Here is a 16,252-nt window from a genome sequence, read left to right on the forward strand (position 1 = left end):
GGAAGCATCATAAAGTAAATGTTTTGCTTTTTCTTATACACTCTGCTCCTGGTGTGGTAGGTACAGCTATTACTACATTCCTATGATCTTATTTTAATTTTAAATCCTTGGGTAAGAAGTATTTCATAAAAAAAAAAAAACACAAATTTTAATCTTGTGTTCCTTCCAAAAAAAAATTAAAAATAAATTATATTAATTTACAAGAGATACAGTGTAATGCTTACATGCTTGGTCCTCTGAAATAGATTTTTTCATTTCAACACTTAAATTAGACAAATCACTTAGTCTCTCAGTGCCTTGGTTTCTATATAAGGATAATGGCGCTGGCCTCACAGCATGGGCAGGAGGATGAAATGATAGTTAGCACAGGGCCTGGCCACAGCCAATGCTCAGTTCAGTCAGTGCAGCCGCTCAGCTCTCTGCGACCCCATGGACCGCAGCCCGCCAGGCCTCTCTGTCCATCACCAACACCTGGACTTCACTCCAACTCATGTCCACAGAGTCGGTGATGCCATCCAACCATCTCATCCTCTGTTGTGCCCTTCTCCTGCTGCCTTCAGTCTTTCCCAGCATCAGGGTCTTTTCCAATGAGTCAGTTACTTGCATCAGGTGGCCAAATGCTCAGCAAATGTTATTATTATTATTTTTTTAATTTTCAGTCTCAACTGCTGGCTGCCAGGGAAGCCCATCAAATGCTCTCTTTAAGCTGTTTCCATTTCTCCATTTGTCCTCTTCACCTTCAGCATGTTTGTGGGCACACACATATGACATGCATGACAGTACATATTGTACATGTATATTTTACAGTCATATATATTATAATCTCAGGCACAGGGTTTACAGTTGGAATTTCTAGATTAAATCCAAACCTGTCTTACCCCTGAATATGTACAATGATTACATTTGTATTTTTTCTGTTACACTCAAATGGGTAATCAGGTTAGTGACAGAAGTGATATTAAAATTTGAGATTCCTGACATAGGGTTGCATTCTTTCTATTTTTCTTCAATTTAACATTACTTTATTCCCCAGTGGCTCAGATGGTAAACTATTTGCCTGTAATGCAAGAGACCCAGGTCCAGTCCCTGGGCCGGGAAGATTCCCTGGAGAAGGGAATGGCAATCCACTCCATTATTCTTGCCTGGAGAATTCTGTGGACAGAGGAGCCTGGCAGGCTACAGTCTGTGGGGTCATAAAGAAGGAACACGACTGAGCAAGTAACACTTTCACTTTTAAAAATAATCATAGCCATTTTCTCTCAATATCATGAAATATTCCATTGTCTTTTGACTCTCAGTAAATTATGACTTCACATTGCAGTGCTGTGCTCAGTCGTGCCAACTCTTCGAGACCCCATAGACTGTAGCCAAGGTGGCTTAATGGTAAAGAATCTACCTGCCAATGACTTCAAAAGAATGTGGCTTCAGTTCATTTCAGTTCAGTCGCTCAGTTGTGTCCGATTCTTTTCGACACCGTGGACTGCAGCACGCCAGGCCTCCCTGTCCATCACCAACTCCCAGAGTTCACCCAAACTCATGTCCATTGAGTCAGTGATGCCATCCAACCATCTCATTCTGCTGTCTCCTTCACCTCCCACCCTCAATCTTTCCCAGCATCAGGGTCTTTTCGGATGAGTCAGCTCTTCGAATCAGGTAGCCAAAGTATTGGAGTTTCAGCTTCAACATCAGTCCTTCCAATGAATATTCAGGACTGATTTCCTTTAGGATGGACTGGTTGGATCTCCTTGCAATCCAAGGGATTTCTTGATTCCTGATCTTTTAATAAATTAGAAAGTTTATTGACTTAAATCTTTAATGAAATCCCAGTGATCATACAGGTGGTCAGAAGAATCTGCTTCAGGAAATACATAAATCTTCACATGGCACATTTTCAATTTTCAGATGTTAATTTCATTAATACATAATCTAATCTTAGAGCCCCTGAACAAGGGCTCACACTCTATTTTATGCTCCATCCCTGATTCATGGCAAGATCTTGGGTAAGTCATTTGACCTTCTTATATTTCAATGTGTCAAACTGCCATAAAACTGAGTAAAGCATGACCTCATTACAAATCCAATAGACTTGAAAGCTGTACTTTGATAAAGAATTATCAAAAGAGAACTCTAGCTGGTAAAATGTAAAGAATCACAATAATGAATTTTACTATAATAAGTAAGATGACTTTGAAATACGGTCTTTAGCAAATAAAGTCATGAAAAAGTTCAAAGTGTTTTATTTGGGTGAAATAGGTTAAATGATGGAAGGAGAAACATTATTTTAGAAAATGCCTGGTTTTCAAAACCATGGATTCTAGCAACTTAATTATAAGGAACAGAAGACTATCAGAACCTAATAAACCTTTAAGAATTAAATACATTTCATCTCGAGGCCATTTTTCCTCCTTCTTATACAATGTATACCAACTTTTAAAAATGTATTTAACTACTGTATGAAAAGCCTGGCAAAAGAATACCAATTCCCTTCGCATATTTGGCCATTTAGACTGTAACTCACTGTATTACCGAATATTCTTTTAACTGACTTTATATTAGTCCCTTTCCCCCTATTTCCAACTCCCCTATTAACATACAGTTTATTCCCATTCAAGTCTTCGCCCAGGAAGACAGGATGATGGTGACAATCACGTTCAGTAGATGGTGTCTTTCTCATCTGCCGAGGGAGGCAGCGCCATTCCCTGGCTCCCTGTGGCAGACTCCCTTTAGATTGCACAGCTGGTTCCCCCTTTCCTACTGCATTCCAGAAGGCATATCAGTAAAAACAGTTCCATAGGTATTTGTCTGAGGCTATCACACAAGTCCTGGGCAACTACATTTTCCATTGTTTTAAAATTCTTTTCTGCAGACTGTGTCAAAGCCAGAAACAAGCATAACCTAGCAAAGCCCTTCTAGCGAGGTTGTCAATCACACACTTTGCCACATTCTCTGAAAGAGTATGCAAATAATAACTTGCAACTGTTGCCCAGGCCCTGTAAACAAAAGATCAGATTCTGTGCTCTGCCTTGGCAAGAAAAGAAACTGCAGCATTTTGTCAAGATTTTTACAAAGTTCTGGGCTTTACATTTATAACTGATATGGTCCTTTTTCTGCTATACAGAAAATTGAAAATATGAGTAAATTTTAGATTAAAATACTACTTGAAATATAATTAAGATTGTGCATTTAAAAACTGGTCGAGCTCCAAAGTAGAGTCAATTAAACTGTGTGTTCCAACCCTAATCTAGGGGATTCTATGTATCTGTTGTTTTCCTTCTTTGTTTCTGTGGATCTACGAATAAAGATCTGATCCGTTAGGACCAGGTAACTAACATAAAAAAAAAAAAAAAAAAATCAAAGCATGGGGTTTGAAAGTCTACAGAAGATGCACAGGTACATTGATTTCAGTAAGACTAGGGTCAGGATGAGTAGTGTTTTCCATAGGGAAAAAAAAATACAGTAGGAGAGGGAGATTATTCAAGCATACAAAAAAAAATTAAGTGGAAACGTGAAAACATTAAGGTAAGACTGGCTAAGCATATGAGCGTGACACGGATTTAGCAGTCGAGCATATATATTCATTTGTCTCCGACATTACTCAAAGAGCAAACGTCTAAGCAGTTTCTTGCGCGAAGACACTTGCTCCCTCCAGACCCCTGTCCTCGGTCGCCGAAGGTGCGGCTGCCCTCACCCCAGAACTGCCCTTGGCTCCCCAGGGGCGGGGGCCAGCGGGAGACCGCGAGGCCAGGGCCAGTCCGCTGCCCCGGGGCGCGAGATGCGAGGGGCGGGTGGTGGGGGTAGGAAGGGGCAGGGGTCCCGCCGGTGGGGTGGGGGCCTGGGGCGAGGGGCGGGGCCCTTCTGAAGCCAGAGCCGCCCCCCGTCGGCTACGCAGCCCCTCTGTCTTCGCCCTGGTCCGGGCTGGCACCTGCGTGCACTTCTGGGCACACGTCTCCGCTGGGGGGGGTCCCAGCCCCGCCGGCGGCCGCGCGCGCAAAGGGTCGGCAGGAGGCCGGGCGCCCCGGGGGTGGGGCCCGGGGCGGGGCCAGGCAGCGAGGCCCGGCCCTCGCGGCGCGGCGCAGGGCGAGGCGGCGGCGCGGCGGCGGAGGGATACGCGGCGCCATATATATAGCGCGGGACGCAGGCTCGCGGCGCGGCGGCGGTGCTGGGAGCCTGGCGGGTGCAGAGCCGTTAGCGCAGTTGGCGGCAGCGGCGGTCGGCGGCGGCACAGCGCTCAGCGCACACGGGGCCCCGGCAGCAGCTGTAGCGGAGGCGCCCTGCGGTCCCGGCCCCTGCGCGGCCACCCTCGCTCTCTCGGCCTCCCTGCCTCGCTCGCACCATGGTAGGTGGGGCGCGGCGAGTGCCGGCGCTGCGGCCGCCTGCCCGCGCTCTCCCTCTCCGGACCCTGTCTCTCTTCCCGTCTTTCCCTCGCTGGGTGGCTTTTCCTGGCTTCCGGGTGTTGCGCAGCCGCTGCGGGTCAGGACGCGCTCTGGGTTTGCATCCCAGTTTCCTCGGCTGGGCAGCCCCGTTTACGTTTCGGCCCGTCGTGGGGCCGGGGTTGGCCGCGCCCGGCCCCAGGCGGGGGTTCTGGCCACGCCGGGGCCCCCGCACCCGCTCGCTCAGCCGTCCGCCCCCGGGCTGCCCTAGGGGTGGGGGTCCGGGCGGGGCCGCGGCCAGACCCCGGCTCGCGGGCAGCGGAGAATGAATGGGCCGGAGCGAGCCGGTGGCGCACGTCGCCGCGGTCGGAGCGCGGGGCCGCCGCCGTCCCCTCGGGGCGCTCCTCCCGCCTCCCTCCTGGGGGGCGCGGCGCGGGCGTGGGTCGGGAAGGAAGGAGCCGGGGAGGGTGGGGTGGGGGCAGGAAGGCGCGGGGCGGGGGGCAGCGGGGGCGGAAGCGGCGGGCCGGCCGACCGCCCTACCCGGGCGGGGCCCTGCGGCGGCCCGGGGCCCGCGTCGCGGCGTCCAGCGCCCCTTCAGACCCGCCCCGCGCGGCGGTGGAGGCGAGTGGGGCCGCGGGGCACCGGGTGGGCCCCCCCGCGGGAGGCGCTCGGCCGCGCTAACTGGGGCGGGGGGCGGGGAGGAGCGCTGGCGCGCGCCGCGGTCTCCAGTGGAGACGCGAAGTTTGTGCTCCGGGGGAGGTGGCGGCGCGCAGGGCAGAAGCGGGTGGGAGGCGCGGGGCGCGCTCGGGCCCCTCCCGCGGCGGGTGTGGGGGGTTCTCCCTGGCCTGGAGGGAGAGGCGCCCTGCGCCCTGCTCCCAGGGCGACCTCGCCTGGCACTTTCTCCGGCCCGCGCTCCCTCCCGTCCGAGGCGAGGTGCCCTCCCCGTTTCCGCCTCTTCTGCGGCTCCTCGGCGGCCAGATGCGCCCGTGCGCCTCTCCGGGTGTGCCATCCCCCGGTCGGCAGGGCTGACATCACCCCCCGCCTTTCTGGCTCGGCGGGGCGGGGAGGCGGCTCTCGGCGGGGCCCGCGCACCTCTGCCCCGAGGCCGATGCGGTGTGGCGGTGAGCGTGTCCCTCTGTGTCGAGGCGGGCCGACAGCCTCGATCTCCACTCTCAGAGGACACTTCCCCGGCGAGGTGACAGCTTCTTTTGCGAGGTGTGGTCGGCAGCGCTTCCTGTTGTAGGAGGCAGAGACGTAGCCCTGGCATTACATAAATCCTCGTGTCTCCTTCCTTCGCTATAAAGAAAACCGGCGTGCCGTGTCTAGGGTAGGGAGGAGAGGAGACACAGTTCTAATTTGAAAAAAATGTTTCCTCCCTAAGTCAGTATGTTGGAACATCACTCTTACTGTGAAAGTTTTCATTTGCGAGTTCGAATAAATTGCCATCAGCTTTCTACTAGGACTTGTTTTGGAACTGGCTTCGTTAGACATCCTTCATTAAAATAAAAATACATATTATCTGTCCTTGAGATGCCGAATTCCCATGTCTGGAGGCACAAGATCAGCGTTGCAGAGACCAAATAATGCAAGTGAGAATTACTTTCGTGGCCATTACCACCTCTAGTAAAGTGTGTTTATTAGGAGCAGCTCTTAGATCTCCCTTAAAAAGGTTAGAGTAAATATCCTCTAGCAAAGTTAATAGTTCCTCTCAAAAAAGGGAGGGCACGGTCTCATAATTACTATGTAGTTTCTGTGTGCTTCATTTTTGCAGGTTTGTAACAGCTCGATTGTAGGACCGTTCTATTATTTCCACCCCCACCCCCCAGCTTTTGAATCAGGATAATTTGACCAAGGACATGAGTTGTTCTAAATGATAGGCTTTTAACAAATAACTGCCTAATTTTAGTGATTGGAAAGCATGGAAATGAAGTTGGTAGGATAACCCATTGCTGTATATTTTTTTTCCACTTAATTGTATCTCGTAAAATAGATATAAAAGCCTGTTAATCCAAGCCAGTGCCATTATGTAACGCCAGTTTGGAGATTTGGAGTGCCCGCAGCGGTGCGCAAGGTGCACCGAAGGCCTGACCTGGCCCCGGTCCTGGCTGCAGGGCCAGCCGTGGCAGGTTGGGTCCCTCCGTGGATGGCCGCGGAGAGCGCGGCGTCCTGCAGTAGGTGGCGCACTTCTTCCCACAGCTGGGCCCTGCGGCTGCAGTGGGCCTGTTGCCACTAGAGGTGCCATTTCTCAGATGATGAACTGACTCTCCTGGTTCGACCCACCGCAGAGCAGAGAGCCCTTAGGCCCAGAGAAGAAAAGCTGAAGTGAGACCTTGTCTAACTTGTCATCCTTTGTTAATAGCATAAAGGGTTCCCTGCATTCTAATTGTTTCTCTTAAATGACATGGTTGAAATTTTCACAGCTGAGAAATATCATTATTAAAAGACTTAATTGGAAAAGCTATGCTGACTCCAGACTCCGGTGGGTTGAATTGTAACCTTTTCTTTTTCTATGCAGGCTGATCAGCTGACCGAAGAGCAGATTGCTGGTAAGTGGTGACTACAGGGAGTCTCGGTAGACCAGACTACTAGATAGTCTCAGTTCTGGTGACTCTTCCCTCTCCCCTTAGTCTGAGCGGTTTTCTAAGGATTTTATTGAAGTGCAAACAACAAGCAGAAATATTTAGGTTAAATGTTACTCCTTGTTAGTCTTTTGGAGATAATGCAAAAGTAAGTGGAACTAAGGATGCCCACTTGTTACACTGTGGAGTGCGCACTTCACGGTATGCTGGGCTTTGTATGGAATGAGAGTGCATGGAGCCTGCTGTTCAAAAATGCAGTCTAGAACTCTTAGGCCACTTTGTGATGCGCCGTGAAAGCGTGTGCCTGCTGTTCTAAATGGGGTGGGCGAGGAGGACAGTGAGGACCCCCGTAATCATCGCCAGGGGAATGAAGTCAGTGTAGAGTTTAGCTTTTAATATTCCCTGGAGGACTGTTTTGGGTATTTTTGACCTCGGTATGTGGCGTGCCAGATCTTAGTTCCCCAATCAGGGATTGAACTGTGCCCCTTGTATTGGGAGTGCAGAGCCTTAAACCACTGGACTGCCTGGGAAGTCCCTGGAGAGGTTTTTTGAGATGGTTTCTCTTCAGGAAACCAGGATTGCCTTTGAAATACTCTGAATGCCATGCAGAGAGAACACACTGTTTACCAGGGATTGTCCATTTCTGGTAACTACCTCTCCTGTTGCTGTGAAACAAGGAGTTCTCACAGCTGTAGAGATTTCACGGGAAGGGACCTTTCGGACCAGTCTTGCCTTGTCAGACTGGACCTGCACTAGACTGCGGAAGCTTAGCCTTCAAAGCGAGGGGCTTGCCGTTGGTGGGCCTGGTTGCCTGTGGTGACGTTTGCTCTGTGTTCTGTGTGAAGGCGCGGCCAGTGTGACTGTTGTGGTCTTTGTTTCAGCAGATAAGGAGCAGGCAGCTTCTGTTAACTTGCACAACTTGGCTTGCTTTGGCAAGTTCAGGGGACGGGCGTGCTGTGACTGGGTTGGGTGAAGACATTCATTCTAAAAGGTAAACTTGTGTTTTCAGAATTCAAGGAAGCTTTCTCCCTGTTTGACAAAGACGGTGATGGCACCATCACAACCAAGGAACTTGGAACCGTCATGAGGTCGTTGGGCCAGAACCCAACAGAAGCCGAATTGCAGGACATGATCAACGAGGTGGACGCTGATGGTAAGGGCTTTAGAGCTGTGAATGAGTGCCAGTGTTGTGTAATTCAAGTTGAGACATGTTACCAGATTGTCTTTCAAGTGTCGAGACCAAGGCAAATGTGCAAAGATCCCTTCTGTGGTTTCCTTAGGCCGTTGACAATTAAAATAGAACATTACGGGCCTGCCTCTAGCCCTGCTTGCTGTCCAGAACGTTTCCTGGATCAGATCACAGTATTGTTCTTTTCTACTTGCCATGACCTGTAGCTCAGTCTTTATCAACTGGCTCTTGCGTCTGCACGGAGTACTATGGGGAAAGTAAAAATAAATAGCCATAGACCTTTAAAAAGGCTTGGTTGTCTCAGGAGACAAACCCCAAGTGAAGTGGGGGAAGAGCCTTCTTAGATGTTAACGTATAGAAGTGAGCACAGTGTGAGCTGTCAGTGTGTTTATTGAAGAGAATTTCAGGGATCACATGAGGCTTGGAGGTGGGGTGCGTGATGACTGAAGGGACTAGATTTACAGAAGCTGCCAGGAAGGCGCGGAGCCAGAAGGAACTTGCCGTTCGGTCACTTGCTCTCTGGACTCCAGAACAGTGGACAGGAGGCCTTTTTACTGCTTGCTTCTGTCAGCAAGTAGTTTTTAATCACTCCCCTCTGCCCACAAAGAAAAACCACGTGCTTTAGAAATAATATCAAATTAGTAAGTTTGATGTATATAATATATGTAATCAAATCTGTAAACGTAACATTGTGGAACATTTGTAAATTTTGAAAAGATGAAACAGGAATAAACAGTTTGGGTCTAGACTTTCTTGATCAGCTTGACAGTAGCCATTTAAAAGTATGTAAATAAAGTATGGTATAGTGTGAAAAAACAGAATTATACTGCTGGTCACGTATTTAGAAGCAGGGGTTTGGGGTCAGCTCTTTAACAGTGGTTTAAGTACATTTGAGCTACTTCTAAGGACTGTTTTCATCGTTAATAGTTTGGAGAAAGAGGTTTATTCATAGTTCTGTCTCATTTGACTGCTAAGGTGATCGACCATCTGGGAACATAGCGTGGCTCTCTTATAGTCGAGCCCAGGAAGCTGTCTTGGGACTGGCAAAATGTATTAGGCCCTCTGATTGTATGGAACAAGGAGGGGAAGTTTTCTCAAGCTATAGAATCTAACATTTGCAATGAATGCATGTGTTGATGCTGAAGGACATCACTATAGGGCTATAAGAGATCATTTCAGACAACTGGTTTCTGTCTGCCATGAACATCAATAATGCTTTAAATTTTTGGAGGCCAAAACGCTTTGAAGGAATCTGTGGATTACTACTTTGTTGGTACTGGTGAAAAAGAGTAACTTCACATAAGGCTTTTTTTGGTTCTAATTTTTATTTCTGTTTAGTTCAAGTTACACTGTTTATCCGGTGGCTTGTCTCTGGTGTATTCATCTGACTGTTGGTTTTAACGGAGGAGTTTGGAATACTGGCCACAGAACAGATTCTGCTGACAGTTTCCTGATTGATAATGATTTGAGCTGAGAAAACACTTGGGAGCCACGCTCTTAGTAGGAAGCAAAGATACTGAGTTGGGAGAGACGGTCAGGTGACTTCCGTGCAGTGTCCGAGAGGCGCCTCCTGGAGAAGGCTTTCCAGCACTCGTGGTCCCGGCATGAGTCCCCTTTTCCCCACTCAGGTCTTCCCCACTCACTTTCTTCCTTGAAGACCTTGGCGGCTCAGTGACGGGCCTTTTCCAGCATCCCTGGTGTGGCAGAGTTAGACTGAGGACCTCCCTGGCTTGGGGGAAGGCAGTCTCCGGGGCCTCCCTTGGGAGGGAAGGATGCAGCCAGCACTGCTGTGGCCTTTTTCTTTTTTCCTGTTGAACTGTACAGACCTTTCAGTGGCCAAGAAACTGTGTGTACAGTTTCCTTTGCATCATTAAATGCTATCCTGGGCATTGATTACTAGTTTAATTACATGAATCATGTGAAATTGCCCTGTGAAGTTTTTGAATAATTTAGACCTAAGATAATACAGCCTGATAAAGCAGTTCACCAGTTTGTCTTACCAAATGCTTACTGTTCTATAAAATGATTCTAAAATTACTTCTTCAGTAGCGTTAACTGGAGCACTTATTTTACACACGCTTTTGTTTTTTAATTTGAGGTAATGGCACCATTGACTTCCCAGAATTTTTGACTATGATGGCTAGAAAAATGAAAGACACCGACAGTGAAGAGGAAATCCGCGAGGCGTTCCGAGTCTTCGATAAGGTGACCCCGTGTCTGCATTGCTGACTTTGTGGCCATCATTTCTAAAAGCTTTCACACACTTTTCTAGTTAGAACATTTTACCTACCTGCCTGAGCCTCTGTAATCTCACTTTCAAATATTCCTGACTTACTGCAGTAACCTTATCATATGAGAGTAAGCATAATAAGTAGTAGAGAAATTTTGAACCAGGTTTCTTGACTCTTGGAGTTTCTTTTGCTTTTTAAAAAGCCCCTGCGGTTTCTGCACTGGCTGCCTGCACGTGTTTAGTGGTGGGGGGAGCTAGAGAGATGGCAGGTGCGCACGGGGCAGTGACTCTGTCGGAGCCCTGCCTGCCCACGGCACTGGGTCCCTGCCAGTAACCGCTGCGGCGTGTTCGCAGGATGGCAACGGGTACATCAGCGCCGCGGAGCTGCGCCACGTCATGACGAACCTGGGGGAGAAGCTGACGGACGAGGAGGTGGACGAGATGATCAGAGAGGCGGACATCGACGGGGACGGGCAGGTCAACTACGAAGGTGAGCCACCACGTTGGCTTTGCGATGGTCCTCCCTGTAGGGCCTGTGAGCAAGTTAACTACTGCAGCTAGGGGCTTTTTCCCTTATTCAGACTAGAGATGTTACCTTCACTAAAGCTGCTTCTGAAGATAACTGAAAGTTATGATTATTTGTCTTTTCAGAATTCGTACAGATGATGACTGCAAAATGAAGACCTACTTTCAACTCCTTTTTCCCCCCTCTAGAAGAATCAAATTGAATCTTTTACTTACCTCTTGCAAAAAAAAAAAAAAAAAAAAAGTTCATTTACTCATTCTGTTTCTGTATAGCAAAACTGAATGTCAAAAGTACCTTCTGTCCACACACACAAAATCTGCATGTATTGGTTGGTGGTCCTGTCCCCTAAAGATCAAGCTACACATGAGTTTTCCGATATAAATACTTGTCCTACCTTAACGATAAGGAAACACTTAGTGGGCTCCTGGCAGGCCCGTCTGCTCATGATTAATCACACTGTTCGGGCTGGCCAGTTTTTCATGCATGCAGCTTGACAATTGAGCACAGTCAGGCGTTTGTATTAAAAACGAAAAAGTGAAAAAACAAATTCAAAACCTACTCAGAGGGGTTCTAGTTCAAATTGTTAGTGTAAATTGTAGCCGGTTTACTGAGAAGAGGCGTTTAAAATTGGCTCACCTCAGGATGCCGTGTGGGTAACTGTCCAGGCGGAGCGCCCCTGCTGCCGGGCGGGCCTCTCTACCGCCCCCTGGCGACCGTGACGCGCTGGCGGTGCGCCCGTCTGTGTCTGCAGCGTTGTCCGCGTTGTGCTGAGTGGAATGGGTGTCAGGCTATCACCATTCATACAAATTTTTAAAAAGAAACTTTTATCAAGGGAGCATCTTGGGACTCTCTGTTTTTAAAACCTTCCGAACCGTGACTTGGAGCCGGCAGAGTAGGCTGTGGCTGTGGACCTCAGCACAACCATCAACACTGCTGTTCAAGAATTCACAATTCACGTCCATTCCAAGTTGTAAATGCTAGTCTTTTTTTTTTTTTCCAATAAAAAGACCATTAACTTAAAGTGGTGTTAAATGCTTTGTAAAGCTCAGACCTGAACGGGGACGAGCCAGTCGGAGGGGAGGCCCGTGTACCTTTAAAAATGCCCACAGCCCAGTATTGGGTATCCCCCAGCCACACAGACACGCATCCCAGCACCAACCGCTGAGCCCACGACCTTGCCCCAAACCAAGCAGATACTGACGGCTTCATCTTGTTCACGGACACGTAGGTCTACTTGTATCCCTGGGGGAGGGGGAGTGAATCGTGGTGACTTACTGATAATTCAGGCAGTGGCGCTCTTAAATGAAGGAAAAAACAAAAACCACTTTCTCTGAAGCATGTATTTAGGGGTTCTTGTCAATTGTGCTGCTGATTAGTGTTTGATGTCACTATTTGAGACCATCTGTGCAAGAGATGATTTAGTGCATCTGTACCTGAGCCCTCGCTGTGTGTGGTAGAAGCAGTGATCACTTTTCTAAGCCAGTCTCTTCAGGCCTAAAGGACACCACCAGTCACCTTGTGATTTAGTTTTTAATTTATGATTGTACTTTAGACTTCTGCTGTCTTTTTAACTTGACTTTGCTCCTCCCCACCCCCTGCCCCCAGTAGAACCAATTCTGACCTCCAACTTGAAAGTAAAACTCCAGCCCAGAGGGAATTTTGTATTTCTTTACAAAACTGTAACTGAAGCTAAAGAGATGCTGGTACTGATCTTGGCAGTGCGATTGGTCTGCCTAAAAGTCCCCTAAAAAGCGTGTTGGATTTAGTGCAGAGCTCTTTCTGAAGGCTGAATGTGCATTTTTCAGGGTGTTAACTGGTTGTGTCGTATTAGGAGATTGGGTTTTGAGTGTTCCTGTGTGGGAGGTCTTACTTTGCCTGGAAACAGCAGCAGGCTGCCAGTGAGGCGGTGAGACGCGCTCTGCAGCCCATCGGGTGCCTTCAGGGTTGGTTTATGGAGACCCTGTGCTTCTCGTCTGCTCCCCACCTCTCTGGCATTTTGCAGCTCCTTCGTTTTCCCTGCCAGAGGGGTGGGTCAGAGCCGTGGAGAGGAGCCTGCCCCTCCGCTTGGCTGCTGCTCTCTGGGCTGGGTGGTCGGTAGAAGACAGGCTGGCGTCGTGGGTGAGGCTTGGCTTCCGTAACTCCCTGAATCTGGAAGGAACATCAGTACCATAGAGGTTTTCTCCTGGTGAGATAGGAATGCGGTTTCTGGTTCGAGGAAGTGGATAACCTAGATATTTCTTCCCAGGAGGTCAAGTAGCCAGACTGGTGACCCATTCTCAGGCCTGTGGCCGATGGTCTCTTGGTAGCTTTAAAAAGGGTTGAGGACGATTCGGCTTGTTTTTCAGGAACTCTGCCTTCTGTCAGCCCTCTCGCCACGTCTTTTTCTAGGAGCTGGGTGGACTCCATGTTGGTCCTGTGGCGTTTCCTAAAAGACCACCCTTGAAACCAGGTTAATAAGTGGCCAGGATCCTGTTTGGGAGCCGGAAACGTACCCCCAGCGGGTGCTGAGTTCCAGTTTGGCCTCGAGGGGAAGCCTAGTCCACTGGGGCCTTTCTGGCCTTGCGGGGGACGACCAGCCCCCTAGGGTTAGGTGTCTGCAGTCCACGGGGGTTTGTGAGGACATACGCTGGGCGAGGGGGCGCGACTCTGAAACTTAGCCAGAACCTTCCTGTAAACTCTGGCCCCACTTCTAACTGCTCTATAAATACATATACATATATTTATATATACATATAGAGTGACTAGTTTAACTGGCATCCGCTTGAGCCTGAGACTTGCCATAAAAAACTGCTGAGCCCTTGGCGCACACGCTCACAGTTTCGTTCTCCATCTGTTTGGGGTAGGTGTCGAGCAAACGTGTCTTGATGTTTCAGATGGGCTTCTGATGCACTGTTGCCAAGGAAGGCTTTTTTTTCCTGATTTTTTGACAAACGAGTTTTTTGCACACTTTAGATCGGTGACTTTGGGCAACTTTCAAACACACTGAAAACTAGCTGCTGTACATACTTTTATACCCTCTTCATAAGCGCATGTCTGACTACTTGTGACCATGTTGTGACGCGGGGCTGTCCAGTCGGCCTGGCGCAGCTTGGGCCGGCGGAGAAGCAGTGTGACTAGCGGCCCCTCAGCAGTCCCGGGAACTTCCTCCTGAACAAAGAGTGTGAATTTGGTCAAGTCTGCTCCTGGTTCATTCAGCCATTTTCAACATTTGAAGTAATTACTGTATATCCTAAATACACCTATCCTTTTGGCAGTGACTAGATTTCCACGAATGTGTCTTACTATATCCTTCAGCTGGCGGTTACTCTTAGCTCTTATTGATCCCTTGAAGTTGTTCTACAGGAGACAAGTTCTGTGCTGTCTGTATCCCTCGGAGGAAGAAGGTAGTGGCGTGGGTGGAGTGTGTTCTTTCTCCAAATTGATTATAATGTTCATTAAACACGTCTGTAGCCAAGACGGTGGCAGTTCTTCTGTTACGGAAGTCGCCCTTCACCGTGGCGACGTGCGAAAGAGATGTACTCGAACGTTGCTGTGAATCTTCTGAGATGAACTGTTTGGAGATTAACCACCTCTCTGATGGGGGACCAACTCTATGGAAATTGTAAATAAGTTTTATTTATAAACCTGGCACTGTACTCAATAAACATTTCTGCAGCCTTTCATCTCTAACTGCGAACTCGAGGTTTTTAGCCCCGCTGCCGTCCATTCCATTTGCTCGGTGAACAGGCTGTACCTGCCCGCAGGTGTGAGTCCACCTGCGCCCTGGTACGCTGGCGGGGGGCCAGAGCCACCACAGGGACGTCCCACTCGCCTAACCCTGGTTTTAAAGTTCAGGCCTAGGGACTTAGCCTGGTGGTGCAGTGGCTAAGGCTCTCCCTTCCCAGGGCAGGGAGCTGGGTTCAAACCCTGGTCAGAGAACTAGACCCCATTTGCTGCAAGGAAATGAAGCCCGGAGTGGCCAAATATTTAAAAAAAATTCAGTTCAGGTGTTAATAGCTGACATTTTAGCACAGTATCCTGGCATTTTAATGTGTCTGTGTTTGCTCTGTGTGAAAAGTTCACACCATGAAAAGATTCATTCCTCTTTAACCTCAAGGTTAAATTCAAGTCTCTTTAGAAATTGTGTGAAGAAGTACACTTTAGGTTTAAATATTAGCTGGGAATTCACAGTTCCATAAGCAGCTGCTTCTGCCCAAGTCCCCAGCAGGACAGCTGAGGAAGGGCGGGGTCCGGGTGGCGGGCCCGGGAGAGGGGCGGGGGGCGGTGGTGCAGTTCCCACTGAGAACCTTGGAGTGGAAACCTGGCCCTAACCGGTACTGCCCTAACCAGCGTGGCCCCCAGCCCCCGTCTCGAGACCGTGTCAAGCGGGAGCAGCATCTGGCTGCCCCGTGTTTCAGAAGGGCCTTCCACAGGCTGCCTCGCCCCCTTAACAAAGCGCGAGGGAGCTGAGAAGGCGGGAATGGTCGCTGGTTAAGGCCCCGATTTGGTCAGAGGGCCTCCGCCTCTGCACCGCCAACCCCTGTGCAGGGGGACTGAGCCCTCTGCTGAGACCTCAGGCCTGGCCTGCAGCCTGTGGACAGGTTCTTTCCCTCTCTACACCTCAGTTCAGAAAGATGACTGGACTAGGCGCCTTGTTAGTCGCTCAGCCATGTCTGACTGCGACCCCAGCAGCCCACCAGGCCCCTCTGTCCATGGGATGCTCCAGGCAAGAAGACGAGTGGGTGGCCATTTCCTCCTCCAGGGGAACTTCCTGACAGGGATCAAACCTGTGTCTCCTGCACTGTAGGCGGATTCTTTGCCACTGAGCCACCAGGGAAGCCCAGGTATCTTCTACCTGTGGCTTTCTAGGATTCTGACCAACCCAGCTTGGCATCGCTTGGTATTGAAATAGAAATTGCAGCCTAAAGGGTGGGAGGCAAAGGAGTATAGGTGTGTTATATACTTGGAGATGATAAATGGGATTTTAAAAGTCTCAGCAGCTTAATGTTGGGGGTGGGGCAGAGGGTTCAGTTCAGTTCAGTCGCTCAGTCGTGTCCGACTCTGCGACCCCATGGAGCAGAGGGTAAGTCTTGTTGTTAAGACTGTGGGATGTAATATTGGAACGTTGGTCAAGGAAACTGACCTCGAAGCCGCTTCCATCCTCCTGGCAAGACAAAGGTAGGAAGCCGCCATCCACTGCCTGCGGGAGATTCAGTCCAAGGGACAACGTCATCTGGTTTTTCAGCAGTTTTGGTTCAGGAAGAACACACACACACACATTTCCAGTCTGAGCCGAACTTCCCCGGGCCCTGTGGGCTGCTGTGTCCAGTGACTCAGGATGCCTTAGAAGGAAATAAAACAAGTTTTTTATAGCCTGCT

The 16,252-nt window shown here is 49.4% G+C and overlaps 1 protein-coding gene across 3 annotated transcripts; it reads left to right on the forward strand.

The window, feature by feature from the left end:
- Positions 1–4,091: 4,091 nt before the first annotated feature.
- Positions 4,092–14,563, forward strand: CALM1 (calmodulin 1). 3 transcript variants are annotated; one of them, XM_070798020.1, is made up of 7 exons: positions 4,092–4,336; positions 5,901–5,959; positions 6,886–6,916; positions 7,959–8,102; positions 10,237–10,343; positions 10,723–10,858; positions 11,020–14,563. In XM_070798020.1, exons 2-7 carry the CDS (start codon positions 5,954–5,956, stop codon positions 11,046–11,048), a joined length of 453 nt encoding a protein of 150 aa, XP_070654121.1. In that variant the 5' UTR covers positions 4,092–4,336; positions 5,901–5,953; the 3' UTR covers positions 11,049–14,563. The 3 variants fall into 3 exon arrangements, with proteins under 3 accessions (XP_070654121.1, XP_070654122.1, XP_070654120.1); XM_070798021.1 differs by lacking the exon at positions 5,901–5,959 and having other exon boundaries at positions 4,134–4,336; XM_070798019.1 differs by lacking the exon at positions 4,092–4,336 and having other exon boundaries at positions 5,901–5,955.
- The last annotated feature ends 1,689 nt before the right edge of the window (positions 14,564–16,252 follow it).

The sequence above is a fragment of the Bos indicus genome, chromosome 10 (assembly GCF_029378745.1).
Source record: "Bos indicus isolate NIAB-ARS_2022 breed Sahiwal x Tharparkar chromosome 10, NIAB-ARS_B.indTharparkar_mat_pri_1.0, whole genome shotgun sequence".
In the NCBI taxonomy this organism is placed as follows: Eukaryota; Metazoa; Chordata; class Mammalia; order Artiodactyla; family Bovidae; genus Bos; species Bos indicus.